The sequence below is a fragment of the Anomaloglossus baeobatrachus genome, chromosome 9 (genome assembly GCF_048569485.1).
Source record: "Anomaloglossus baeobatrachus isolate aAnoBae1 chromosome 9, aAnoBae1.hap1, whole genome shotgun sequence".
In the NCBI taxonomy this organism is placed as follows: Eukaryota; Metazoa; Chordata; class Amphibia; order Anura; family Aromobatidae; genus Anomaloglossus; species Anomaloglossus baeobatrachus.
The window spans coordinates 37,599,552-37,627,015 of NC_134361.1; the positions used below are offsets into that span (position 1 = coordinate 37,599,552).

Consider the following 27,464-nt stretch of genomic DNA (forward strand, 5'->3'; position numbering starts at 1 on the left):
CCCTTAACGGAGTGACGTGGCCCCCGATCCGGAGGCGCTCGAGCCACCGACAACCCGAGCCCGGATCTCGAGCGGCTTGGCCCGGCAGGGAGCAGCCGAGCCCTCTCAGGGCGGTACACACTCATCTCTATTGATGACCTGTCCCAAGGATAGGCAATCAATGCAGAAGTAGTGGACAACCTCATTGAGGTAGAACATTTTCAATCAAAATTAGGAAAAGTTGCTTCATTTTCTAAAATTGTTATGATGTTGGGTTTACCCTTTAAATTTACATAACTGAACCTGCTGTAGGCTAATTCCTTATCAGTTTATATGATAGTTTCCAAGTAGTAGTCAGTTTCTCATTTACTCATGATTATTAACATTTATAACTGTTTTTAATCTACATAAATATACCTTCACAAATAAGACATCAATTAGGTTTATTTGCATATATGAGTAATTAAATCAATTATTGGCAAATATGAATCAAATATAAAATTGACTTTTTTAAGGTCAAATAATTTTACTTAAAAGAATAAATGCTAGAAAATCAATAGTCTGTTTTTTTTATTATCAAACAGAAATAGGCTGAGACTTATTTAAGCCCACCCCCATTGAAATATTTAGGAATATAGTGTAATGTAAGAAATAGCCTAGGAACAGAAAAGTCATGGATTCTGGAAAGAAAAATCTGAGCCTTTTTCTAGTTTCGGAAAACCCATATAATCATAAATCATCTCTGCATGGGACTTTTGGATATAAAATGTTTTAGCAATTTCTTGTTTATAAATTTGAGAATCTTATTATTTAAGTTCCTCAAATGTTGAAATCACATTTGACGAGATAACCGTCATTGTATATGTAGAGATTTTGGTCATTGGCGTTGTAGGAGAGACTCTGCACGTTCTCCATCATCTTATCGAATGGTACGCTCATGTAGCCTTCTTTACTGGTTTTAGTGTCTCATTCTGGTCATATGAAGTGCAATATCATTTAGCTTTATTTGCATGAAATGAAATCAATTAGTGACAAATATGAATCAAACGCAAGATTCTAAAAATTCACAATTTTTCTAAAATCTAAACTCTTATGTCGTTGAAAGAAAATATTGATAAATAGGGTATATGGAGTATCAACTAAACCAATAGGGTCTGCTTTTTCTAAGAATATTTTCAATCAACTACAGACGGCCTATGGTGCTATTTATGCCAAAAAAGCAGACCTTTTTCTAAAGTTAGAGAACCTCTTAAACATTAATCATCAACACATCATAGGACTCTTGATTATTGATTCATACAGATTATTTGTTGAAATTAAATTTGAGATTCTTTTAATTTAAGCTCTTTGAAAGTGAGATCATATGTGATGAGATATCCATCATTGTACATGTAGAGCTTCTGGTCGTTGGGGTTGTAGGAGAGACTCTGCACGTTCTCCCTCATCTTATCGAATGGTACGCTCATGTAGCTTTCTTTGCTGGTTTTAGTGTCGTACATGTAGAAGATCTCGTCTTGCTTTGTATTGAGGGCTCTGGTGGCGTATAAGACTTCAGATGCCATGAAAGTGTTGGTGACATCTCGTTTGTCCTGGCTTGTGGACCATGTTTGCATTAACTCAAGAGTAGTAACATTCACTTTAACAATGTGAATGTTTCCACCATCGGCTTCAGTTGTATAAATTACCCAGAACCCGGTCTCATCAGCGGCAAAGTTTATGTCGAGCAAAGGAGAGGATGAGTATGAAATCCGTCTATTATAGGTGGCATCCGTGAGAGCTTTTTGCTCCACAGCGTTGGTCTGTAGGTTCAATTTGCAGAGATTCTGGGTGTTATAGCAGTTATAGTACAGCGATTTGTTGTACATGATCATCCCACCTCCTTGTCCACTTACTGGAAGGCTTTTTTCTTCTTTATGTTTATAGATCAGGAGATCATTGTAGGTGTTGTACAAACGCAGGGTGTTCATCGTCCTTTCATCAGTATTGAGAGGAGCCACAAATTGCATTCCTTGGTCAGCTCCTAGAAACGAGTCACTTCCCCAAGCTCCAAATTTATAGCTGAATCCCCGCCAATTCAGTTGTACTACAGAAGGTTTGCTGATATTCACTATTTGTTCATATTCACATTTGCCCATGTAAAGAAATAAAGAAGTTCAAACATTAGACAATGGCTTATATGTTGAAGACTAAAAAAAAAATAGTATTCAGACATTCAGACATTTCAGTTTTTTCTTTTACCGTGGTCTATGATAGCCTTATGTCCACAATCTTGGAACTATCAGTAACTCACTTATGCTCCCGTTTGGGTCTCTCCCAGCTTCCTACTAAGCTGTACTCACCTCTGGGATAATGCTTCTGCCACTTTTCTGGATTCCTGATCTGGTAGGGTTTTTTATCTGTCTGGCTGATGCTTACTGTGCTGTAACTACAGGCATTCTGGTGTACTAGAACATTATGGCTCCTTATGCTTCTGGAGTCCCTCACTAAGCTTCCCGCTCTTGCTAACCCTTTTCTTACAAAATCACAGTCACTAGTAAAGCTGGGACCACAAGGGTAGCTGAGGCAGGTGGCATGGCCAGGTAAGATGGACACCATAGTATGATGGAGACAGGCAAAGGACACTGTACACTGTAACGGTGATGCACAGCAGACAAGGAGACTTGACAACTAGCTGGCTAGGAACAAATCACTAAGTAACCACTTATGTTGATCAGGCACCTCCCCTAGTGGGAGAGTGCCTTAAGTATCCAGTGCCTCTCAGCGATAGGCTGAGAGGCACTTTCAGGAAATGACACGCTGGCCTTTTAAGGGAAGGGCAGTGGTCCATGCGCATGCCATAAGAGCACTCCTGGAGGGCTTGTGCTGCGTGCACAGGTCTCTCGAGAGAGAAGCAGAGAACACCCATGTGGAGGACTACGGGAAAGCTATGCAGTGTGGTGTGGTCTAGCCACAGTGGTAGGTCAGTGGGTGTCCCTGCAGAAAGGAGGGTGAACGGTGCAGGGACTCCGGTGCTACAGCAACTGAGAAATGTATGAACTTAACACATTACATTTATTATACATCTTCAGGGGGAAGCTGGTCGCATGTCCACTCCTTACACATTGACTTATCAAACAGATATCTCTGGTCACAGACACTAGCAAGATATTTTTTTTTGTGAAAGACAGCTATTATACTTGCAGAAATGGTAAAAATAGGAAATTTAAATATCACAAATGTTTTCCGACTGCACATTGAGCGTTGTGCCTTCAAGGCCATGGAGCTACAAACATGCAACAAATGTGTATTTTGAATGATTGTCATGTTGGAAGAGTGCACATCTACCAAGGACACGGAGTGATGTTGGCATATTCTGTTTCAAAATAGAGCTGTACATCTATGAATTCATAATAGTATCAATGAAATGTAGCTCCCCGACACCAGCAACACGCATGCAGCCCAGGACACTGCCACCACCATGTTTCACTGTAGGCATTTAGAAAAATGAATTTAGAAAAATGAAAATGCATGCTGCCTACTGTGACACATAGTGGTGGCAGTGGTTGGGAGAGAAAGCTGTTGGCTGAATAGATTTTTCAAGTTATATAATGTGTATGGAAATCGTAAAGCTTTGCTGACTCACCATCATAGGCTAATGGAAGTGGTGGTTTAGGATTTGGCATTGTTGCTTGGTTCTTTTCATATTCCTCCAACTGTTTTTGTAAGGCTTTAAATTCCCTTCTGATAACTAGAACATTGTTGTTATCGTCGTCTTCCATCTGGTTCACCATGATGGAGATGCTATGTATCTGCAACAGATAACACATTGCGATGAAGCATATGTACAGAAAATGTAGCCACTTGCAGTTACTTGGGCCATATTGATAAGGGATATCCTAAATAAATATTTGGAAATTGTTTCCCATTCTGGACAATGCTATATGCTACACTCTTAGAACACTGCATGAAAGAATCTTATCATTCCATTTCCTAATACAAATATTTCCTTTGTCATATCCTGATTTGCCATGGAAACATATCTAGAACCTGGTCAGGCTCACACTCTGTAACATGCTCTGATAATGTACTTTGCACCAGGCTGAGAATGAAATGGTGGCGCAACCCGTGAGACAACCTTTATAGAAGCTGGGTCACGTTATGCGCTAGCCAATCACAGCCAAGCCAATACTTGGCAGGGCTGTGATGGGTACAGGAGTGTCCACAAACCAAAAGCTTGTTGATTGGCTGTGCTGTAGCCTTTCAACAAGCTTAATTTGGGTGGCAAACCCAAACAGTAAAACGGACTTCCGTGAAATAGTCCATTTTTGGAGTTCTGCACCAGACAGACACTAAAGGGTGCTTTACACGCTGCGACATCGCTAACGATATATCGTCAAGGTCACATCATTAGTGACGCACATACGGCATCATTAGCAACATCGCAGCGTGTGACACCTAGGAGCGACGATCAACGATCGCAAAAAAACGTCAAAAATCGTTGATCGTAGACACGTCACTCCTTTTCATAATATCGTTGGTGGTGCACGCCGCTGGTTGTTCGCCGTTCCTGCGGCATCACACGACTCGGCACGAACGAGGAACATCTCATTACCTGCGTCCATCGGCAATGAGGAAGGAAGGAGGTGGGCGGGATATTCCGCCCACTCATCTCCACCCCTCCGCTTCTATTGGACGGCTGCCATGTGACATCGCTGTGATGCCGCACGAACCGCCCCCTTACAAAGGAGGCGGTTTGCCGGCCACAGCGATGTCGCCGGGAAGGTAAGTCCGTATGACGGGTGTAAGCGATGTTGTGCGCCATGGGCAGCGATTTGCCCGTGACGCACAACCGACGGGGTGGGTACGCTCGCTAGTGATATCGATAGCGATATCGCAGCATGTAAAGTGCCCTTAAGTGTCCGTTACGAACCCCGAACTGTACCATTCGAGTTCACTCATCTCTACTCTTACTTCTAAATACAGAACTTCAAACAGAAGATTGGTACCATTCATAGAAGTTTTTAGTTGCAATATCAGTGCCTCCATTTCCTTTATTTCCCATTTAACCAACTCACCATTTCCTTAATCTCCAGTTTCAGCAACTCAAAGTTCATCTCAGTATTCGAGAGACCTTCTTTTTCCATCACCTCCACACGTGTGATCAAAGTTTGCTGCACATTTCAAAAATAAGATCAACCAAATCAGACAGGTTTTTAGTTTTCAACAACCATAAACCTTCATATTAAAGATCAATGCCCTCCCTACATAACCTTTCTTCCCACATCACTGTAGATAAATTTACTCATCTTCTCTCCAAATCACACCTCATTACTGGTTCACTTGACCCTATCCTATCCAACGTCCTCCCAATCTCACGACCTTGCTTAACAAAACCCTAACCCATTTCTTCCACTTATCTTAACCTCTGGTGCTTTCCCTTCCGTTTTGAAACATGCAAGAATCACACCTATCCTGAAAAAGCCACCTGTCAACACATCCTCCCCGTGAAGCTATCGCCCAATATTACCTCCAACCTCCTGCACTAAACAAAATTCCTACCATGTTACCGCCTAAGACAATATTCTATACTCCAACTTCTTGATCTGTAATCTGCTGTCAATACAGTCAACCACTCCCTCTTACTACAGATCCTCTCTCCCCTCGTTAATCATCCATCTCTCCGCTCTGCGGATCTCGTCATTGTATCCCACTTTCCCAACGGATACAATTTAAACTACTAACATGGACCTACAAGGCTGTCTCCACCATATATCTACAATCTAATCTCCTTATTTCTTCCGACATATAATCCCCGATCCTCACAAGTCCTCTTTCTCTCCTCCACTCCCATGCATTCCTCACCCAATCACCTCTAAGGGGTACTTTGCACATTGCGACATCGCTACTGCGATATCGTCGGGGTCAAATCGAAAGTGACGCACATCCGGCGCCGGTAACGATATCGCAACGTGTAAAGCCTAGATGCGCTGATAAACGATCGCAAAAGCATCGTAAATCGGTGATCTGTGTAGCGGCAGACATTTTCATAATGTCGCACCAATAGGAGATACGATGTTGTTCCTCGTTCCTGCGGCAGCACACATCGCTGTGTATGAAGCCGCAGGAGTGAGGAACATCTCCTTACCTGCCTCCACCGGCTATGCGGAAGGAAAGAGGTGGGCGGGATGTTTACGTCCCGCTCATCTCCGCCCCTCCGCTTCTATTGGCCGCCTGCCGTGTGACGTCGCTGTGACGCAGCACGACCCGCCCCCCTTAGGAAGGAGGCGGGTCGCCGGCCAGAGCAGGTAAGTGCGCGTGGAGCTGTCATAGCGATAATGTTCGCTACGGCTGCTATCACAAGATATCGCATGTGCGATGGGGGCGGGGACTATCGCGCTCGGCATCTCTAGCATTGGCTAGTGATGTCGCAGTGTGCAAAGTACCCCTAAAACTTTCCGTGCTTGAACATGTACGATTGTCTCCCACATTCAGAATCTTCAGGCAGAAGTTGAAAACTTATCTCTTCAAGAAAGCTTATAGCCTGAAATGACTCCTCTGCCCCCTCACCAACACTGGAGCTGCCATAACCCCCCATACTGTCTCCTTCCTCGTTATCCTGTTGACTCTAAGCTCAAAAGGGCAGGCCCCTCTCCCCACTGTACCAGTTAGTACCTATTAATATTTTTCAATATAATTTATATTTGTATTTTGTAAACCATTTTTCATATGTAAAGCACCATTAAATTAATGCTGCTCTAAAATTAATAATAGAAATAATAATAATATTAACTAAGCCTTAAAGGTTTGGTCCAGTAGCTAAAATGTTCATTCTAAATATCTGTCTTTACACTCTAGCCAGTTTTACCCTCTACTTCTCCTTATCTCGCTAATCCCTAAAAGTATGTTTTTTTAAATTAACTTCCTGTGAGGCTACACTTCAATCGTGGCATCTCAGAAGGCTGAGGCTTCACTCACTCCCCACAGCATCTATCACTCCTGCTGGAATAGGGCATCTTCAGGCTTTGGCATAGCAGTTACATACTACAATATCGTGCATTACTTTCCTCTGAAGATTTCCTTGATCCGTGGTGATAGATGCTGTGGGAGAGGTGAGCACAGCGCTGGCACTCGGCTACTATCTCCTCAGCCACATTTTCTAACTGTGAAAGCAGACATTTTCAGGGGATGGAAAAAGAAGCAGTGAGTGACATCAGTGCTACCCCACAGTTTCTAGCACCGCCGTCTAATGAATAATCAGGGGCCAGCGTTGGTGTTATTCACTGCTTCTATTACCACCCCCTAATAATTCATTATCAGCTGAGACTAAAAGTTGTGGTGTGGCGCTTGTGTCACTCACACTGCTTCTATCATTGCCCCTGATGATGTCTTGTTTCACAGTTAAAATATGTGGCAGGTGAAATAAAAGCAGAATGCTAGCGCTGCACTCACATCTCCCACAGATGCTATTACCACGGATCCAGGACATCGTGTATGAGGCATACACGTTGCATGTAAGTAAGTGCAGCCTCAGCATCCTGTTGTCATTACCCGTGCACCTACGAATTCTGTACTTTACTGCTATTCAGTCTCTCAAACTGCACTCGGGTAAATGTGGACTACAACGGAACTTTGGGGGAACATTTTTGATAATAAATTGATGAACGAGGTGGTGTAGGGGGTCTTTAGTCAAATAAACTACTTTTTCATCTAATGGATGCTCCAATTCCGGGGCAGCTGCAGACTGGTTTATTTAGGCTGGGAAGGGACCAATATACAAGATGTGACTCGGCAGGAACGACGAACATCTTCTTACCTGCGTCCACCGGCAATGAGGAAGGAAGGAGGTGGGCGGGATATTCCTCCTGCTCATGTCCGCCCCTCCGCTTCTATTGGACGGCTGCCGTGTGACGTCGCTGTGACGCCGCACAAACCGCCCCCTTACAAAGGAGGCGGTTCGCCGGCCACAGCGATGCCGCAGGGAAGGTAAGTCCGTGTGACGGGTGTAAGCGATGTTGTGCGCCACGGGCAGCGATTTGCCCGTGACGCACAACCGACGGGGGTGGGTATGCTCGCTAGTGATATCGATAGCGATATCGCAGCATGTAAAGTGCCCTTAAGTGTCCGTTACGAACCCCGAACTGTACCATTCGAGTTCACTCATCTCTACTCTTACTTCTAAATACAGAACTTCAAACATAAGATTGGTACCATTCATAGAAGTTTTTAGTTGCAATATCAGTGCCTCCATTTCCTTTATTTCCCATTTAACCAACTCACCATTTCCTTAATCTCCAGTTTCAGCAACTCAAAGTTCAACTCAGTATTCGAGAGACCTTCTTTTTCCATCACCTCCACACGTTTGGTCAGAGTTTGCTGCACATTTCAAAAATAAGATCAACCAAATCAGACAGGTTTTTAGTTTTCAACAACCATAAACCTTCATATAACAGATCAATGCCCTCCCTCCATAACCTTCCTTCCCACATCACTGAAGATAAATTTACTCATCTTCTCTCCAAATCACACCTCACCACTTGTTCACTTGACCCTATCCTATCCAACGTCCTCCCAATCTCACGACCTTGCTTAACAAAACTCTAACCCATTTCTTCCATCTATCTTAACCTCTGGTGCTTTCCCTTCCATTTTCAAACATGCAAGAATCACAGCTATCCTGAAAAAGCCACCTGTCAACACATCCTCCCCGTGAAGCTATCGCCCAATATTACCTCCAACCTCCTGCACTAAACAAAATTCCTACCATGTTACCGCCTAAGACAATATTCTATACTCCAACTTCTTGATCTGTAATCTGCTGTCAATACAGTCAACCACTCCCTCTTACTACAGATCCTCTCTCCCCTCGTTAATCATCCATCTCTCCGCTCTGCGGATCTCGTCATTGTATCCCAGTTTCCCAACGGATACAATTTAAACTACTAACATGGACCTACAAGGCTGTCTCCACCATATATCTACAAACTAATCTCCTTATTTCTTCCGACACATAATCCCCGATCCTCACAAGACCTCTTTTTCTCCTCCACTCCCATGCATTCCTCACCCAATCACCTTTAAGGGGTACTTTGCACGTTGCGACATCGCTACTGCGATATCGTCGGGGTCAAATCGAAAGTGACGCACATCCGGCGCCGGTAACGATGTTGCAACGTGTAAAGCCTAGATGCGCTGATAAACGATCGCAAAATCGTTGTAAATCGGTGATCTATGAGGCGGACATTTTCATAATGTCGCACCAATAGGAGATACAATGTTGTTCCTCGTTCCTGCGGCAGCATACATCGCTGTGTATGAAGCCGCAGGAGCGAGGAACATCTCCTTACCTGCCTCCACCGGCTATGCGGAAGGAAGGCGGTGGGCAGGATGTTTACGTCCCGCTCATCTCCGCCCCTCCGCTTCTATTGGACGACTGCCGTGTGACGTCGCTGTGACGCCGCACGAACCGCCCCCTTACAAAGGAGGCGGTTCGCCGGCTACAGCGATGTCGCAAGGAAGGTAAGTCTGTGTGACGGGTGTAAGCGATGTGCGCCACGGGCAGCGATTTGCCCGTGACGCACAACCGACGGGGGCGGGTATGCTCGCTAGTGATATCGATAGCGATATCACAGCATGTAAATGTCGCGGGCGGAGGAGGGGACGCCGCGCTCTCCCACTGCTCGGGTCCGGCTGCCGCTGCTGCTACGGCTGCTGCTGCTCGGTGGTGGCTCGAGCGGTGTGCCGGATCCCGGGGACTCGAGCGCCGCTCCTCGTCCGTGAGTGAAAGGGGGTGGATTGGTGGTGGGGATTTGGTTATTGTCCGTGACGCCACCCACGGTTGTGGTGATTTTTGGTAACACCACCGCTGCTCTGTATGGGGATCCCGGGAGCGGTGACAGGGAGCAGCTGAGTTGTTAGTTCTCCCCTCCGTGGGTAGGGGTTGGTTGTCCCGGGGCCCAGTGATGGGGTTGAGGATGGGTGCTGGCAGGCCGGTAGCGGGGCCTGGTGAGGTGCAGGGTCGCGGGGGCAGCGCTGTGCCGCACGGCACGGTGGTACTCACTCAGCCTGAGACGATGACACAGTTCTCGGTAAAACACACGGCTGGAAAGACGGTTCCCACGGACGGCTGCTGTTGCTTTTCCCCAGTAGTTAACGGTGACTGTCTCTTTCCCTGCACCTAGTACTTCTGTTGGTTCCAATGGGTTCCCACCGGTAACCCGCTCCCCGGCTTGGATATGGGCCGGAGGAGCCCCTCTTTGCCCACAGGCGCTGGCCCTGAGAAACTGGTGCCTTGGCGGTGGCGGTGTCTCTCTCATACGGTTGGACTGTTGCCTTCAATCGGGACTTAGTTGTTTGGAAACCCGGAGGTTCCCTTCACTGACGGATTTGTCAAATTCACGCGACTCCAAGCCTTGCCGGGATCTGAAAGGCCCCTGCCAATGGTGCTAGCTTCTCCTTGTGTACTGGTCCGGTACCGCCGGGCCACCGCCCGTCCACGGTCCTTACGGCAACTCCGATAGGCCACTCCTGCAGACGGTCACCGCCGTCTGCTAACCTTGCTGTCTCTGTCCGGGGCACACACCCGGACGCTCTCAGATAGTTGCTCCACTACCACTTTACTCCTCACACTCTCACGTCCAAAACTCATCTGCTCTCTTTTCCCGCCTCCAGGACTGTGAACTCCTCGGTGGGCGGGACCAACCGCCTGGCCCACCCCCTGGTGTGAACATCAGCCCCTGGAGGAAGGCAACAAGGATTTTTGGGTCTAGCTTTGATGTGCCTAACCGGGGTGTAGGGTGTGGTGATGTCATTACCTGTGACCCCTGGCTGGTCCAGGGCGTCACATTCCCCCCTAGCAAAATGCAGACCGTCCGCGGGCTGCCCGTCCAACACCGGTTTTATTTTTCTTTTTAACTGTAAAAATATAAAAGTGTAAAACGGTGACAGACATACAATTAAAATAACATCTTCCCACATCGGGAGGTACTCCTACTTAAACGGTTTCAACGGTTTCAAACGGTTACGGCTTCCGCTCTCTCCCACCCAAGCAACCTGGCCCTGATGCTGCCCCTAAGCAACAGGCAGCACCCCTTGACCCCAGTCCAGCACAAGTTACCCGAGCGGGATCTGTCCTTTTCAGGGGACCCACGTCCATGGGGAACCCCTGAAACCCCCAGAGGAATGCCACCGGTTCCGGTGGTGGCTGGGCCCCAGCCTGCTCCACTGCAGGCCCTTCCTCCAATCTACCTCTCCGGAGGCGGCAACGGTTGGAAGCTGCAACAACACATTATTTACAAGCCACTAATGTTTGTGGTTGCCCTGCAAGTTCTCAGGCTTGTCCATAGACGTTTCTATGCAAGGTGAAGGGGGTCCCAACGAGGACCAGCTGCCGGCTACGACTGGTTCAAATCAGCAGGTTAATCAGGTGACTTTTCACGGTATCATTTACTTATCATTTTCAAACTTTTAAACTTTAAAAGACACACACTCTTCCCCCCCCTTTTAAAGAACAGTTTCCCTGTACCTAAGTGGGGGTCTACCTAGGTTGGGACGAGTGGACCTCCGGGGTCCGGTGTCAGTGGTGACAGGCAGCGGGGGAGAGGGAACAATCAGTTCCTCTTCCCTGTCATCATGTGGGGCAGGCGGAGGCATAGGGGAGCTGGGTACAGGTTCATCCCTGGGCACTGGCACTGGCTCACGGTTGACCGCCTCCATCACTTCTTCATCCACGGGTTGTGGGAACAGTATCACTGGAAGAATCACCGCGCCGTTCTGTGTAGGCCAGTCCGCCGGGAAGTCACCCATCACAGTGTGGATTACCTCTTTTGCCTTCTCTGCCGGTTTAGGAATCGGAACTTCAGCCGCTGCCCTCAATGCTGGTGGGCACCTCTTTAGATGGTCTCGGGAAACCGTGGCCAACGTGCTCCCTTTGTCTCAGCTGATCTGGTAGGCCTTCCCATCTTCCCATCCTGTGGGCTGTATGACATATGGGGTTTGCTCCCATTGATCATCCAGCTTGTGGGTCCTCCTTTTCCGCTTCTGTGGCGCCCCTGACCTGGTCAGGCACCACTGAGTACTGCACCCATGCTGGGGACAGTACAATACAGGTAATCCAGAAGGCTGACCGAGGTGTGACTACACAGGCGCATAGTGATCAGGTCTCACACATGTACCTTTGGGAGGACCCCTGGGGATCCCAGGAGGGGGTAAAAGCCTTCACCTCCACTTGAGGAGTGGAGGGGGCGAAGCCTCCATCTCCACTCAAGGGGTGTGGTAGAGAGCCTGGTTGCTAGGTGGCGTAGGCAAGAACAGGAGAGGAGGAGTAGTGAGTCAGTTTAGTGTGCAGCTCAGGGAAAGCAGACGTGAGGAGCAGACCCTGGAGCTGTTGCAGTCTAACAGCGTCCGCGCAGTGACTACCGACGGGGGAGAACGGTCACCTGGTAGTGCTGCCCGAACCCCACACACAGCTAGAGAGAGCAGCGTAGTGGAAAGTACGGAGACTGTCAGGGAGTACCAGGCCCAAACGGGCGGCAGATCCCGGTGCGGGGATAGATCCACCTTTCCTTGCTAAACCTGCCGGTGTGGGGCCCTCAAAGCCCACGCCACAACACCCCAAAGGCCGCAGCCACGTAGCCACAGTTAGGGCCCATAGTTCACAGGAGGCAAGCAGCTGGAGTGATCTGGTCCAGGCGACAAGCAAACGGCAAACAAACGAGGGGAGCAGCTACTTCCCTGGGTGACCCCCATAGGGACTAAAAGTCGGGGTTACCACAAACCACAGAAGGGCTAAGGAAGGCGAGTCGGTAGCCACCCTCATCAGTCAGCCTGAAGGACACCTGGTTCCAGCCTGGTTCATCCCAGCTACGCCCGGGTTACTCACTCTGCCACCTTCTGTGAGTAAAACCCCTGAAAGACATTCTGCTTGTGTGGAGTTATTCTGCGCCTTGTGGATCTACACACCTACACAGGGCCCTGGGGCTTGCCTCACTCTCAGGAGGCTATTACAACTGGCTGCACCCACCATCAGCCCCAGGCATCCCTTAACCTGCAGTGGCGGTCCCCACTGACCGCAATTCTGAGAGTGGCGTCACGACAATCCTAAAAGAAGATCTCCTACCTGTGACAAGATCCAGCTACGTGGAGTCCCTGAAGGTAATGCACCGACACAGCACTTGTGGGGCTTCACATCTGGCGTCACGAACAGGATAAGGACTAGACCTGTCCAGACAGGTGACCATGTGCCTGGGCGGTCCGCTTGGAAAATTGGAAGCGCCGCCATATTGCCACCATGAAAAGCGCGCTGAAAAACAACAGCAGCCCGCGCTGGGAGAAGTTACCGCCCACGAAGAGGTGTGGCTACCCAGAGATCCCCTGCAGAGTCCTGACCTCGCAAGTGAAGAGAGCGGAGGCGTTCAGAGACGTCGGGACAGAAAGGGAGCCAGAAGCCTGCTGCTGGAAGAGGCAGAGCAGAAACTGAAGAGCCTGCTACTGGAGGCAGCGACGAGTCCGCTGCTGGGAAATCGTGCAGAAGAAGGCGCAGAGGAAATGGCGTCTGAACGCAGAGACCCAGAGCCAGGCTCCGCTGCCTGGTGGTATCAGGAACTTGCCCAGTTCTGCGACCAACTGGAGGCCAGGGTCATACGACAGATCAGCGAGGAACGCACGGCGCTTCTGGAGATGGCTGCCGCGGTGCAGGCCTATGAGGAAAAAGCTGCGCGACGAGTGCCAGACCGAGCGGCGACGACTCAGACCCCGATGGTGCCACCGATGGGTGAGTCCAGTGTTGCCCCTGCCAGCGCGAGTGCCCCGACCCCTGCTGCCACGCCCGCGGTCCCTGAAGAGGCGCCCGGCGCGGCGACGCTGGACCAGGCCGCAGCAGCGATGCCCTGCCCGGCCCGCCAAGCCCAGGCCGCCGCAGCGATGCCTTGCCCGGCCCGCAAAGATCCGGCTGCCACCGCGACCCTCATCCATGCCGCGGGTGTGACGCTGACCCAGGCCGCCGCCTTGCTAGGCCCGGCCCGCCAAGACCCCACCGCAGCAGCGACGCTCATCCACGCCGCAGGCGAGGTGCTGAACCAGGCCGCAGCCACGCCAGGTGCGGCCCGCCAAGCTCCGATCGCTGCAGCGACGCCCAGCCCAGCCTGCACAGATCCCATCGTAGCTGCAACGCCAATTCAGGCCGCCGCAGCGATGCCCTGCCCGGCCCGCCAAGAACCGGCCACAGTAGCGATGCCCGCTAAGACTCCAGCTGCGACCCTGAGTGAGACTGCGACAGCAACGCTGATCCAGGCCGCCGCCATGCAAGGCGCGGCCCGCCAAGACCAGGCCGCCGCCATGCAGGGCGCGGCCCGCCAAGACCAGGCCGCCGCCATGCAGGGCGCGGCCCGCCAAGACCAGGCCGCCGCCATGTCAGGCGCGGCCCGCCAAAACAAGAATGTACCTCTGTTTACCCCGGCCTGCAAGGCCAGAGCAGACACCGCTCCCCAGTCTAAGGAAGTCCCTGCTAGGAAGTCCCTGATAGGAGAGGACCCCGAATACTGGAAGCTGAAGGCTGACCTAGAGGCCCAGTTCCCACAAGAGATGGTGGATCGGTATCTGCTCCCTCCGCACACCCCCAAGGCGACTTCTGCAGCAACCACGCCAAAGAGTCCCCCTCCCGGGCCTGCTGATGACCACCCATCCCCGGCGCTGCCACAACAGGAGTGCTCCGAAGAACTAAAGGGGAGAAGAGGCCAGGAAGCTGAGAAGCTGACCCCGGAGCCATCAGCAGTGGATCCATGCCCCGCGCCAGAGATGCTGCCGTATTCCCGCTGGGATGAAGAAAGCCCGACACCCTCTGCTGAAGAAGATCTGTCCAGGTACCTCACCTGGGAGCCTGCAAACAGTGAAGCCGCAACCCAGCAGAACCCAGCCCCTAGGACACGGCGCCGTAGCAGAACAAGGTTTTCCCATGCACCGCAGTCTCCAGAGCAGAAAGACGAAGTCATGGCCAGAGACTTGGAAGAGAAACGGTTCCTGAGAAGGGCCAAATCCCAGGTTAGAGGTCCACTTTGTCGTGGTGTAGTAGAGGACTTCAGCTTGAAATCAGGATATGGCTTCATAGTAGCTCCTGGTATGAAGGAAGGCATCTTAGTTAATAGAAGAGACGTTAGAGCCCATTTGCCCAGAGGACATCCAGGAAGGAATCTACGGACAGGAGATTCAGTGGAATTCACCATGCACCAAGGAGAAAGGGGATGGTATGCATTGGATGTTACACCATGTTCCAGAAATCCCTACAGTGAACCTGCTGTCTGAACAGAAAAAGAAACAGATACAGAAGAAGAAAGAAAAGACAGAGATGGAGAAAACAACAGGTGCCGCAGCCCTACAGGCCCAAGCCCTGGTGAGGAGGAATCTGCGTAAAGTAAAGAAAGAAGTACAGAAGTTACCAGTTTGACAAGTTTTGAAAAGTTTTGCAACGTTAATGTTTAAGAAATGCGCCCACATGAACTAATGTGAGAAACCCATGAACCTTAAGGCTATGAACTGGCTATAGCCACAAACTCTCGCAGTGTACATAGTTACCCCAGAGGTACCACCACCAGAGCCAGCCTGTTTAGGGGCTTGGCTCGCCTGCAACCAGGGAGCACGCCTGTTTATGGGGCCTGGCTCACCTGCAACCAGGGAGCACGCCTGTTTATGGGGCCTGGCTCTCCACCACAAAGAGGGTACCTGGTCAGCACCAACCGTGAAGGCCGCCTCTGGATCCTGCCAGAAGTGGCTGAAGGCGCGGCTTCACCAGGCCAGGTATGCCCTGAAGACCACCAGCCCATGAAAGCCGCCTCTACATCCTGCCAGAAGTGGCTGAAGGCGCGGCCAACGGGAGAGGCAGATTGGAGGAAAGGTCTGGGGAAATGGATGGCCCAGACCTGGTTACCAAAAGAAACCGGTGACCTGCCTCCTGAGAGGGTTTTGGGTGGGTTAACGGACTTGTGGGTGGAGGGTGGTGATGTATGGTACCTGGTGGTTTTAAAAGTTTTACCATGTTTTAATGTTTTACGCATTTTAAAATGTTGTCTTGCAGCCCGAGGACGTGCTGGTGATAACTAAGGGGGAATGTGGCGCCCCTGACCTGGTCAGGCACCACTGAGTACTGCACCCATGCTGGGGACAGTACAATACAGGTAATCCAGAAGGCTGACCGAGGTGTGACTACACAGGCGCATAGTGATCAGGTCTCACACATGTACCTTTGGGAGGACCCCTGGGGATCCCAGGAGGGGGTAAAAGCCTTCACCTCCACTTGAGGAGTGGAGGGGGCGAAGCCTCCATCTCCACTCAAGGGGTGTGGTAGAGAGCCTGGTTGCTAGGTGGCGTAGGCAAGAACAGGAGAGGAGGAGTAGTGAGTCAGTTTAGTGTGCAGCTCAGGGAAAGCAGACGTGAGGAGCAGACCCTGGAGCTGTTGCAGTCTAACAGCGTCCGCGCAGTGACTACCGACGGGGGAGAACGGTCACCTGGTAGTGCTGCCCGAACCCCACACACAGCTAGAGAGAGCAGCGTAGTGGAAAGTACGGAGACTGTCAGGGAGTACCAGGCCCAAACGGGCGGCAGATCCCGGTGCGGGGATAGATCCACCTTTCCTTGCTAAACCTGCCGGTGTGGGGCCCTCAAAGCCCACGCCACAACACCCCAAAGGCCGCAGCCACGTAGCCACAGTTAGGGCCCATAGTTCACAGGAGGCAAGCAGCTGGAGTGATCTGGTCCAGGCGACAAGCAAACGGCAAACAAACGAGGGGAGCAGCTACTTCCCTGGGTGACCCCCATAGGGACTAAAAGTCGGGGTTACCACAAACCACAGAAGGGCTAAGGAAGGCGAGTCGGTAGCCACCCTCATCAGTCAGCCTGAAGGACACCTGGTTCCAGCCTGGTTCATCCCAGCTACGCCCGGGTTACTCACTCTGCCACCTTCTGTGAGTAAAACCCCTGAAAGACATTCTGCTTGTGTGGAGTTATTCTGCGCCTTGTGGTTCTACACACCTACACAGGGCCCTGGGGCTTGCCTCACTCTCAGGAGGCTATTACAACTGGCTGCACCCACCATCAGCCCCAGGCATCCCTTAACCTGCAGTGGCGGTCCCCACTGACCGCAATTCTGAGAGTGGCGTCACGACAATCCTAAAAGAAGATCTCCTACCTGTGACAAGATCCAGCTACGTGGAGTCCCTGAAGGTAATGCACCGACACAGCACTTGTGGGGCTTCACACTTCAACACTACTTCTCCGGGCTGGAAAGGGCCAGCAGACGCCCTCTGGTTGAAGCGCCGCTCCTGTTGTTCCCGACTCCGACTCAAGTTCTTCTCCACATATTCCTGAATCTGTCGGTACTGAACCCTCCGCCGGGTGTCCCATTCAGCTGTCGAAGGGAGTGTTTCTGGGGCTTCCAATCCCATTTCCAGGTCCACCGGCAGTCGGCCGGGGCGAGCCCTCATCAGATATGCTGGGGTGCACTTCGTTGAGCTGGACGGGATATTGTTGTACATATCGACCAAGTCAGGTAGCTTCTCCGCAGGTTCTGCTCTTCTAGCGGCAACGTCTTGAGGAGGCCAAGGACCAAATGGTTCATCTTCTCACACATGCCATTGGTTTGGGCATGGTAAGGCGTGGTCCGGATCTTCTTGCAGCCGTACAGCTGACAAAACTCATGGAACACCTCCGCTTCAAAGGCTGGGCCTTGGTCAGTAAGCACCTTCTCAGGGTATCCATGTGGTCGACAGAAGTAAGCTTGGAACGCTCTAGCGGCGGTACGGCCGGTTAGGTCTTTGACCGGGACAACCACCATGAACCTTGAATAGTGATTTACTATGGTGAGAGCGTAGGTGTACCCACTTCGGCTGGGGGTGAGCTTCACATGGTCCAGGGCGACCATCTCCAGCGGTTGATGTGTAACGATTGGGTGTAGGGGCGCCATCTGGCTGGCCTCGTCCTTCCTTCTCAGCGTGCACGGGCCGCACTCTCGGCACCAGGCCTCCACAGACTCCCGCATCCCGCTCCAATAGAACCGCTCCCTCAACAGCATTTCCAATTTCTTCCACCCGAAGTGTCCGGCACCATCATGGTACGCTTGTAGAACGGTGGGCACATTAGCTTGGGGAATCACCAACTGGCGGATTTTCTCATGAGTCTTTGGGTTAATCAGCTCACGGTACAACTTCCCTTGGTGTAGATACAGCCAGGTCCGTTCTTTCCACAGGCGTTGGGCTTCAGCTGGGGCGGCAGGGTCTATTCCAGCAGCGCCTTGGTCCACCAGGGTCTTGACTAGGCGGACAGCGGGCGCCTGGTTTTGAGCTTCCTGCCACTCCTGACTGGGCAGCGGGTCCAGGTTCACCCGTTGTTAGTGGACATGTACCTTCTCAGTGGGTGGCTGGTGAAATGCAGGCAACTCGATCTCTTCGAGGTCGTCATCCTCGCACCCTTCTTCTGACAAGTGGGGTATCCGAGAGAGTGCATCAGCATTAACGTTGACACGACCGGCCCTGTATTTGATTGTGAAGTCGTAGTTGGCTAGCCTGGCCACCCACCGCTGTTCCAACGCACCCAACTTGGCCGTGTCCAGGTGGGTCAGCGGATTGTTATCCGTGAAAGCGGTGAATTTTGCTGCGGCCAAGTAATGGCGGAACCGCTCGGTGATAGCCCACACCAGTGCCAGGAGCTCAAGCTTGAAAGAGCTGTAATTTTCAGGGTTCCTTTCAGTCGGTCGGAGCCTCCGGCTAGCATAGGCAATCACTTTTTCTTTCCCATCTTGGACCTGGGACAAGACTGCCCCCAAGCCCACATTGCTGGCATCGGTGTAGAGGATGAACGGGTGGCTGTAATCAGGATACGCTAGGATCTCCTCCCCGATCAAGGCCGCTTTCAGCTGGTGGAAGGATTCCTCCTGCCTCTCTTCCCACACCAGTGGAGCCCCGAGGGGTCTACCACTTTTGGTCTGTCCCACGAGGAGGTCTTGCATGGGGGCAGCCATCTTTGTGTACCCTTTGATGAAGCGACGGTAGTATCCCACCAGACCCAGAAACTGCCTTACTTCCCTCACTGTGGTTGGTCTCGGCCAGTCTTGGATGGCAGTGATCTTCTCAGGGTCGGGGGCGACACCTTCTGCACCCACCACATGCCCCAGGTACTGTACTCTGGGTTTCAGCAGATGACACTTGGAGGGCTTCAACTTCATCCCATATTTGGCAAGGGACGCGAACACCTCGGCCAGGTGCTCCACGTGGGCTTCATATGTCTGGGAGTACACAATCACATCATCCAGGTATAACAGGACGGTCTCGAAATTTAGATGTCCCAGACAGCATTCCATCAGCCGTTGGAAGGTTCCAGGGGCGTTGCACAGCCCAAACGGCATGCTATTAAATTCACAGAGCCCCATCGGGGTGGTGAAGGCAGTTTTCTCCCGGTCCTCGGGTGCCACGGCCACTTGCCAGTACCCGCTGGTGAGGTCGAGGGTAGAGAAGTAGTTCGCGGTTCTCAGTGCGGCTAAGGACTCTTCAATACGGGGCAGTGGGTAAGCATCCTTATTCGTTATCTGGTTAATCTTCCGGTAATCCACACACATCCGCATGGTGCCGTCCTTCTTCTTAACCAGTACCAACGGGGCGGCCCAGGGACTACAGCTGTCCCTGATAACCCCTGCCTCCTTCATGTTCCTCAACATGTCTTTGGCACATTGGTAGTGTGCAGGGGGAATAGGCCTGTACCTCTCCTTGATAGGGGGGTGCTCACCGGTGGGGATATGGTGTTGGACCCCTTTGATCTGCCCAAAGTCTAGGGGGTGTTTGCTAAAAACTCGTTCATACTCCCGTACCACCCGGTATACCCCTTCTTTGTGATGTGCAGGGGTATCGTCAGTGCCTACATGTAACTGTCGGTGCCACTCCTCTGACTCCCCTTTGGGCGGGTGAGTGCTGGCAGTCGGTGGGGAGGTTGGGGAAACTGTCTCGCGGATGGCGTGGGGATCCAGAGTGAGCAACTTAGCAAGTGTAGCATACCGGGGGAGCCTGACTTCTTCCTCCCCACAGTTCAGCACCCTCACAGGCACTCTCCCCTTCTTTACATCTACCATCCCTCGGGCGGCCATTACCGTGGGCCAGTGCTCGGAGGGCATGGGCTCTATCATGACGGGGTAGTCACGCCCCTGGGGCCCTACTGCTGCCCTACACCAAATCATCATCTCACTCCTGGGAGGCACAATCAACGGGGCAGCATCCATCACTCTCACCCCACCAATATCTCCCCCTGTCGAGTTCACATGTTGGCGGTACATCAATGCTCGGATCTCACGCTGCACAGCTCTCTGTCGGCTCCCTGCCGCCGTGGCGGCCAGCTGCTACAGTAGGGTCAACACATCACTCATACAGTGCTCCATCACATTGGTCCCTAGCACTATCTTAGGGTTATGGTCACTGGGTTCATTCATTATCACAATCATACCCTGGTGGTGCAGTTCAGCTCGCCACACGGTCATGACCACTTGTTTGTATCCCACTTGGGTCAATGGGAGTCCATTAGCAGTGATCAGTGTTATACTAGTATCTGGGGGAGCCAGCTCGTCTGTCCCCCAATACTGTGTATGGTATGGTGGTTACCTGTGATCCAGTGTCCAGGAGAGCCATCACCGGTATGCCGTCCACAGCCACGGGGATGATGGGCCGGGCCCCGATATACCGGTCCCGCCAGTCTGGGGGGCCATGGGGTTCTACTCCTGAGGATTGGCCCGTGGCCCCAGGGGTTGCTCGTTTAACGGGCACTGTCGGAAGTAATGGCCAGGCTTGCTGCACCTGTAACAGATTGGGGGTCTGTTCCGCGAATCATTAGCCCTTCTCCGCTGCATCCAGGGAACATCCTCAGGGCTGTCGGCGAGCTGTATCTTTGCTGGAGGCTGAGATCTGGTCAAAGGCTGGAGTGCGGTGAGAATCTTGGCAAGGTCTCCATCCATGCGGCGGACCTGGGCAGCCAGTTCTTCCATCGTACTGCTTGGAGCTTTAGGTACTGGAGACGCTGGTAGGGCAGGGGCCGCCACGACGGGGGCCGTCTCAACTGGCCATGGGGCTGGCTCCAAGACTTCCAAAGCTGGGGGTTGCAGAGCTTTAATGGCCTGTTCCTTTAACACAGCAAAGTCCACATCAGGGTGTTCTAGGGCCCACAGCCGGAGTTGTTTGCGATCCTCGGAGGACCTCATCCCCTGCACAAATTGCACTACTAACATTTTGTTGCTGTCAGCCTCATTGATGGTGTCTACCCGCTTCAGTGTGCGGAGGGCGGTTTGCAGACGTAAAGCATAGTCCCGAATACTGTCCACATGTCGTTGCCGACATTGGTAAAACTGCATCCTCAGCTCGGCTTCGGTACGGGTCTCAAAGGCAGTCTGTAGTCTCTCAAAGATGGTGGCTACAGAGGACCGGTCCCCCTCGGCCCAGGTCTCCACCTCCTGCTCAGCCGCGCCGGTTAGCTGCCCCAGCACTACTGCTGCACGTTGCTTATCAGTCAGGGGGTACAATTCTAGGAGCGGGCTAAGCTTTTTCCGGAAGACCTGCAACGCATCAGGTTTCCCGTCGTACTGCGGCAGCCAGGTAGCTCCGGGCACATAGGGCAAGGAGAACGGCATCACCTGAGCGAGAGCTGGGGCCTCAGCACCCCCCGCCAGCGCGGCCGGGACCTGGGCAGGCCCATTCCCATCCACGGGTGCCACTGCGGCTGCGACCGCCGCTCCTCCAGCAGCTCCGTCGGGCGTAGACATCTTGTTTCCGTCCCCCTTAGCCTCTTTCCGGCTCCTCCTCTATCGGGGCGGGGTCTTGGCCTTCGCGCCTCCACTACTCGAGAAGGCGCTCGAGCCGGAACTTTCCGCGCCAAAGATGGCGGCTTCTGAAATTTTTCCTCCGGCGGTAACAAGGCGCACCTCTACCAGATGGCAGAGCGGTAAGATCCTGTTCGTGACGTCAAGTTGTCACGGGCGGAGGAGGGGACGCCGCGCTCTCCCACTGCTCGGGTCCGGCTGCCGCTGCTGCTACGGCTGCTGCTGCTCGGTGGTGGCTCGAGCGGTGTGCCGGATCCCGGGGACTCGAGCGCCGCTCCTCGCCCGTGAGTGAAAGGGGGTGGATTGGTGGTGGGGATTTGGTTATTGTCCGTGACGCCACCCACGGTTGTGGTGATTTTTGGTAACACCACCGCTGCTCTGTATGGGGATCCCGGGAGCGGTGACAGGGAGCAGCTGAGTTGTTAGTTCTTCCCTCCGTGGGTAGGGGTTGGTTGTCCCTGGGCCCAGTGATGGGGTTGAGGATGGGTGCTGGCAGGCCGGTAGCGGGGCCTGGTGAGGTGCAGGGTCGCGGGGGCAGCGTTGTGCCGCACGGCACGGTGGTACTCACTCAGCCTGAGACAATGACACAGTTCTCGGTAAAACACACGGCTGGAAAGACGGTTCCCACGGACGGCTGCTGTTGCTTTTCCCCAGTAGTTAACGGTGACTGTCTCTTTCCCTGCACCTAGTACTTCTGTTGGTTCCAATGGGTTCCCACCGGTAACCCGCTCCCCGGCTTGGATATGGGCCGGAGGAGCCCCTCTTTGCCCACAGGCGCTGGCCCTGAGAAACTGGTGCCTTGGTGGTGGCAGTGTCTCTCTCATACGGTTGGACTGTTGCCTTCAATCGGGACTTAGTTGTTTGGAAACCCGGAGGTTCCCTTCACTGACGGATTTGTCAAATTCACGGCGACTCCAAGCCTTGCCGGGATCCGAAAGGCCCCTGCCAATGGTGCTAGCTTCTCCTTGTGTACCGGTCCGGTACCGCCGGGCCACCGCCCGTCCACGGTCCTTACGGCAACTCCGATAGGCCACTCCTGCAGACAGTCACCGCCGTCTGCTAACCTTGCTGTCTCTGTCCGGGGCACACACTCGGACGCTCTCAGACAGTTGCTCCACTACCACTTTACTCCTCACACTCTCACGTCCAAAACTCATCTGCTCTCTTTTCCCGCCTCCAGGACTGTGAACTCCTCGGTGGGCGGGACCAACCGCCTGGCCCACCCCCTGGTATGAACATCAGCCCCTGGAGGAAGGCAATAAGGATTTTTGGGTCTAGCTTTGATGTGCCTAACCGGGGTGTAGGGTGTGGTGATGTCATTACCTGTGACCCCTGGCTGGTCCAGGGCGTCACATAAAGTGCCCTTAAGTGTCCGTTACGAACCCCGAACTGTACCATTCGAGTTCACTCATCTCTACTCTTACTTCTAAATACAGAACTTCAAACATAAGTTTGGTACCATTCATAGAAGTTTTTAGTTGCAATATCAGTGCCTCCATTTCCTTAAATTCCCATTTAACCAACTCACCATTTCCTTAATCTCCAGTTTCAGCAACTCAAAGTTCAACTCAGTATTCGAGAGACCTTCTTTTTCCATCACCTCCACACGTTTGGTCAGAGTTTGCTGCACATTTCAAAAATAAGATCAACCAAATCAGACAGGTTTTTAGTTTTCAACAACCATAAACCTTCATATAACAGATCAATGCCCTCCCTCCATAACCTTCCTTCCCACATCACTGAAGATAAATTTACTCATCTTCTCTCCAAATCACACCTCACCACTTGTTCACTTGACCCTATCCTATCCAACGTCCTCCCAATCTCACGACCTTGCTTAACAAAACTCTAACCCATTTCTTCCATCTATCTTAACCTCTGGTGCTTTCCCTTCCATTTTCAAACATGCAAGAATCACACCTATCCTGAAAAAGCCACCTGTCAACACATCCTCCCCGTGAAGCTATCGCCCAATATTACCTCCAACCTCCTGCACTAAACAAATTCCTACCATGTTACCGCCTAAGACAATATTCTATACTCCAACTTCTAGATCTGTAATCTGCTGTCAATACAGTCAACCACTCCCTCTTACTACAGATCCTCTCTCCCCTTGTTAATCATCCATCTCTCCGCTCTGCGGATCTCGTCATTGTATCCCACTTTCCCAACGGATACAATTTAAACTACTAACATGGACCTACAAGGCTGTCTCCACCATATATCTACAAACTAATCTCCTTATTTCTTCCGACACATAATCCCTAATCCTCACAAGACCTTTTTCCACTCCCATGCATTCCTCACCCAATCACCTCTAAGGTGTACTTTGCACATTGCGACATCGCTACTGCGATATTGTCGGGGTCAAATCGAAAGTGACGCACATCCAGCGCCGGTAACGATGTCGCAACGTGTAAAGCCTAGATGCGCTGATAAACGATTGCAAAAGCGTTGTAAATCGGTGATCTGTGTAGCGGTGGACATTTTCATAATGTCGCACCAATAGGAGATACGATGTTGCTCCTCGTTCCTGCGGCAGCACACATCGCTGTGTATGAAGCCGCAGGAGCGAGGAACATCTCCTTACCTGCGTCCACCGGCTATGCGGAAGGAAGGAGGTGGGCAGGATGTTTACGTCCCGCTCATCTCCGCCCCTCCGCTTCTATTGGCCGCCTGCCGTATGACGTCGCTGTGACACCGCAGGAACCGCCCCCTTAGGAAGGAGGCGGGTCGCCGGCCAGAGCGACATCGCAGGGCAGGTAAGTGCGTGTGGAGCTGTCGTAGCGATAGTGTTCGCTACAGCAGCTATCACAAGATATCGCATGTGCGACGGGGGCGGGTAATATCGCACTCGGCATCTCTAGCATTGGCTAGCGATGTCGCAGCGTGCAAAGTACCCCTAAGACTTTCCGTGCTTGAACATGTACGATTGTCTCCCACATTCAGAATCTTCAGGTAGAAGTTGAAAACTTATCTCTTCAAGAAAGCTTATAGCCTGAAATGACTCCTCTGCCCCCTCACCAACACTGGAGCTGCCACAACCCCCCAACCTACTGTCTCCTTCCTCGTTATCCTGTTGACTCTAAGCTCAAAAGGTCAGGCCCCTCTCTCCACTGTACCAGTTAGTACCTATTAATATTTTTCATTGTAATTTATGTTTGTATTTTGTAAACCGTTTTTCATATGTAAAGCAACATTAAATTAATGCTGCTCTAAAATTAATAATAGTAATAATAATAATATTAACTAAGCCTTAAAGGTTTGGTCCAGTAGCTAAAATGTTCTTTCTAAATATCTGTCTTTACACTCTAGCCAGTTTTGCCCTCTAGTTGTCGTTATCTCGCTAATCCCTAAACGAATGTTTTTTTTAAATTAACTTCCTGTGAGGCTACACTTCAATCGCGGCGTGTCAGAAGGCTGAGGCTGCACTCACTCCCCACAGCATCTATCACTGCTTCTGGAATATTGCATCATCAGGGTTTGGCGCAACAGTTACTTTCAACAATATCGTGCATCACTTCCCTCTGAAGATTTCCTTCATCCGTGGTGATACATGCTGTGGGAGAGGTGAGCACAGCGCTGGCTCTTGGTTACTATCTCCTCAGCCACATTTTCTAACTGTGAAAGAAGACATTTTCAGGGGATGGAAAAAGAAGCAGTGAGTGACAGTGCTACCCCACAGTTTCTAGCACCGCCGTCTAATGAATAATCAGGGGCCAGCGTTGGTGTTATTCACTGCTTCTATCACCACCCCCTGATAATTCATTATCAGCTGAGGCTAAAAGTTGTGATGTGGCGCTTGTGTCACACTGCTTCTATCATTGCCCCTGATGATGTCTTGTTTCACAGTTAAAATATGTGGCAGGTGCGATAAAAGCAGAAAGCTAGCGCTGCACTCACATCTCCCACAGATTCTATTACCACGGATCCAGGACAACTGCACGGAGCAGCAATAAACTGTAGTAAGTAACTACAGTGCTTCCCCCTGATGGTGTCCTGTTCCTGAAAGAGGCATACACGTTGCATGGAAGTAAGTGCAGCCTCAGCGTCCTGTTGTCACTACCCGCGCACCTATGAATCCTATACTTTACTGCTATTCACAGTCTTCGGAGCTACATTTGGGTCAACGTGGACTACAATGGAACATTTTTTATAATAAATTGGTGAATGAGGTATAGTGTAGGGGAGACTCTATTCAAATAAACTAGTTCTTCATCTAATGGATGAGACAATTCTGGGGTGGCTGCAGACTGGTTTATTTAGGCTAGGAAGGGATGAATTTCCATGGACCTTCTCAGCCTGTTAATATCAGCCCACAGCTGTCTGCTTTACCTTGGCTGGATTTCAAAGATAGGGGAGACCCCATATCATTTTTTTTTTCATTTATTTACGATATGTGCCAAAATTGTAAATATGTTTCTTTTAACTGTGTTCCTGCTATATGGGCTATACTCTTCATATCCCTTTTTTTTATTTCGAATCTAGGTCTTACTTGTTCAGCAATATTCCGAATGTGTCAAAAACTATTCGCTATATATTTAATCACTCTTCTATCTGTTTAACAATTGAGAATCCTGAATGGGGTACTCTTGCAATACCTTAAAATGCTTTGATTGGACAGTAGAGAATTAGATTTGTAAAACCAAATTAAGAGAATTTTGGAATATTATACAAGAAAATTAATAACATTTTCAGTTGAACTTACCAAGATGGCTGCATGAATCTGGCACAAGGCAAGGAGCAAAATGAAGATAGTGAACATGGTGTCCTTCTTATCTTCTATCCTGCCCGCTTGTGCTAACTCTCTCTCTCTATCCATCGCTCTCTCTCTCTATATATATACTGTATATACACACGCGCACACACAGAAACACAATCACGTGTATACTCCATCCCTCCCCTATCGGTAACAAAATAAATAATCCTCTGAATGCTTAAAAATATTTGGAGTATAAACATGATGGAAGAAATGTTATAAAAGATGTTGATATCTTCTCAATGTCAAGTAGGTTTGGGTTTGCGTTGGTATTATGGTGGGTCTTATTATAGATTTATAGGTTTTAAGGAAGACATATGCAAATTTGAGTCTTAAGGCTATGTGCCCACGCTACGGAAAATTTGCGGAATTTACTTTGTATTTTTTCGGAAATTCCGCGGATTTCTCAAAAATCCACAGTACAGCCATTTCTACGGCATTTTGGAAGTGCTGTGCCCATGCTGCGTTTTTTTCCGCAGCGGAAATAGTGCAGATTTCCCTGCAGAAAAATCTGCAGCATGTCAATTTTTCCTGCGGATTTTTCCGCGCGATCCTATACTTGACTGCCTGATTGAAGATACCGGAGTCACTTCCTCCGGTGCAGAGGAGCGCGGTGGGGCCAGAAGCGGGAAGCAGGAGGTGGGCGGTGCATGCACAAGCTCCAGTCATGTGACAGCTGGAGATAGTTCAGGCCCGCCCACTTTCTCTTAAAAAGTGCAGACAGATGCGACCAGAAAGTGAAGTGCTGCGTGATGGAGGTAAGTATGAACTCACCGATCACTGCAGCACTTGTTCTGCATTGAGGATACAGTGCGGCAGCCATCGTACTATATCCTCAATGCAGAATGCCTGCAGCATATCCGCAGGACATTCCGCAATACATCCGCAGCACAACTCAGACAAAGTTGTGCTGCG

The 27,464-nt window shown here is 50.9% G+C and overlaps 1 protein-coding gene across 2 annotated transcripts; it reads right to left on the reverse strand.

Annotated features, from left to right (window-relative positions):
- Positions 1-405: 405 nt before the first annotated feature.
- LOC142250401 (olfactomedin-4-like) lies at positions 406-26,584 on the reverse strand. 2 transcript variants are annotated; one of them, XM_075322563.1, is made up of 6 exons: positions 26,499-26,584; positions 23,319-23,414; positions 8,236-8,331; positions 5,034-5,129; positions 3,602-3,767; positions 406-2,086 (listed from the first exon to the last, which is right to left on the reverse strand). In XM_075322563.1, exons 1-6 carry the CDS (start codon positions 26,553-26,555, stop codon positions 1,296-1,298), a joined length of 1,302 nt encoding a protein of 433 aa, XP_075178678.1. In that variant the 5' UTR covers positions 26,556-26,584; the 3' UTR covers positions 406-1,295. The 2 variants fall into 2 exon arrangements, with proteins under 2 accessions (XP_075178678.1, XP_075178679.1); XM_075322564.1 differs by lacking the exon at positions 5,034-5,129.
- Positions 26,585-27,464: the final 880 nt, after the last annotated feature.

Excerpts from the sequence above, each read along its gene's own strand:
- LOC142250401 (XM_075322563.1), bottom strand. The coding sequence starts at position 26,555 with ATGTTCACTATCTTCATTTTGCTCCTTGCCTTGTGCCAGATTCATGCA. Across the intron at positions 23,415-26,498 it reads AGATTCATGCAGCCATCTTG|CAAACTCTGACCAAACGTGT; the intron begins GTAAGTTCAACT and ends TGAAATGTGCAG. Across the intron at positions 5,130-8,235 it reads AACTGGAGATTAAGGAAATG|CAAACTTTGATCACACGTGT; the intron begins GTGAGTTGGTTA and ends TGAAATGTGCAG.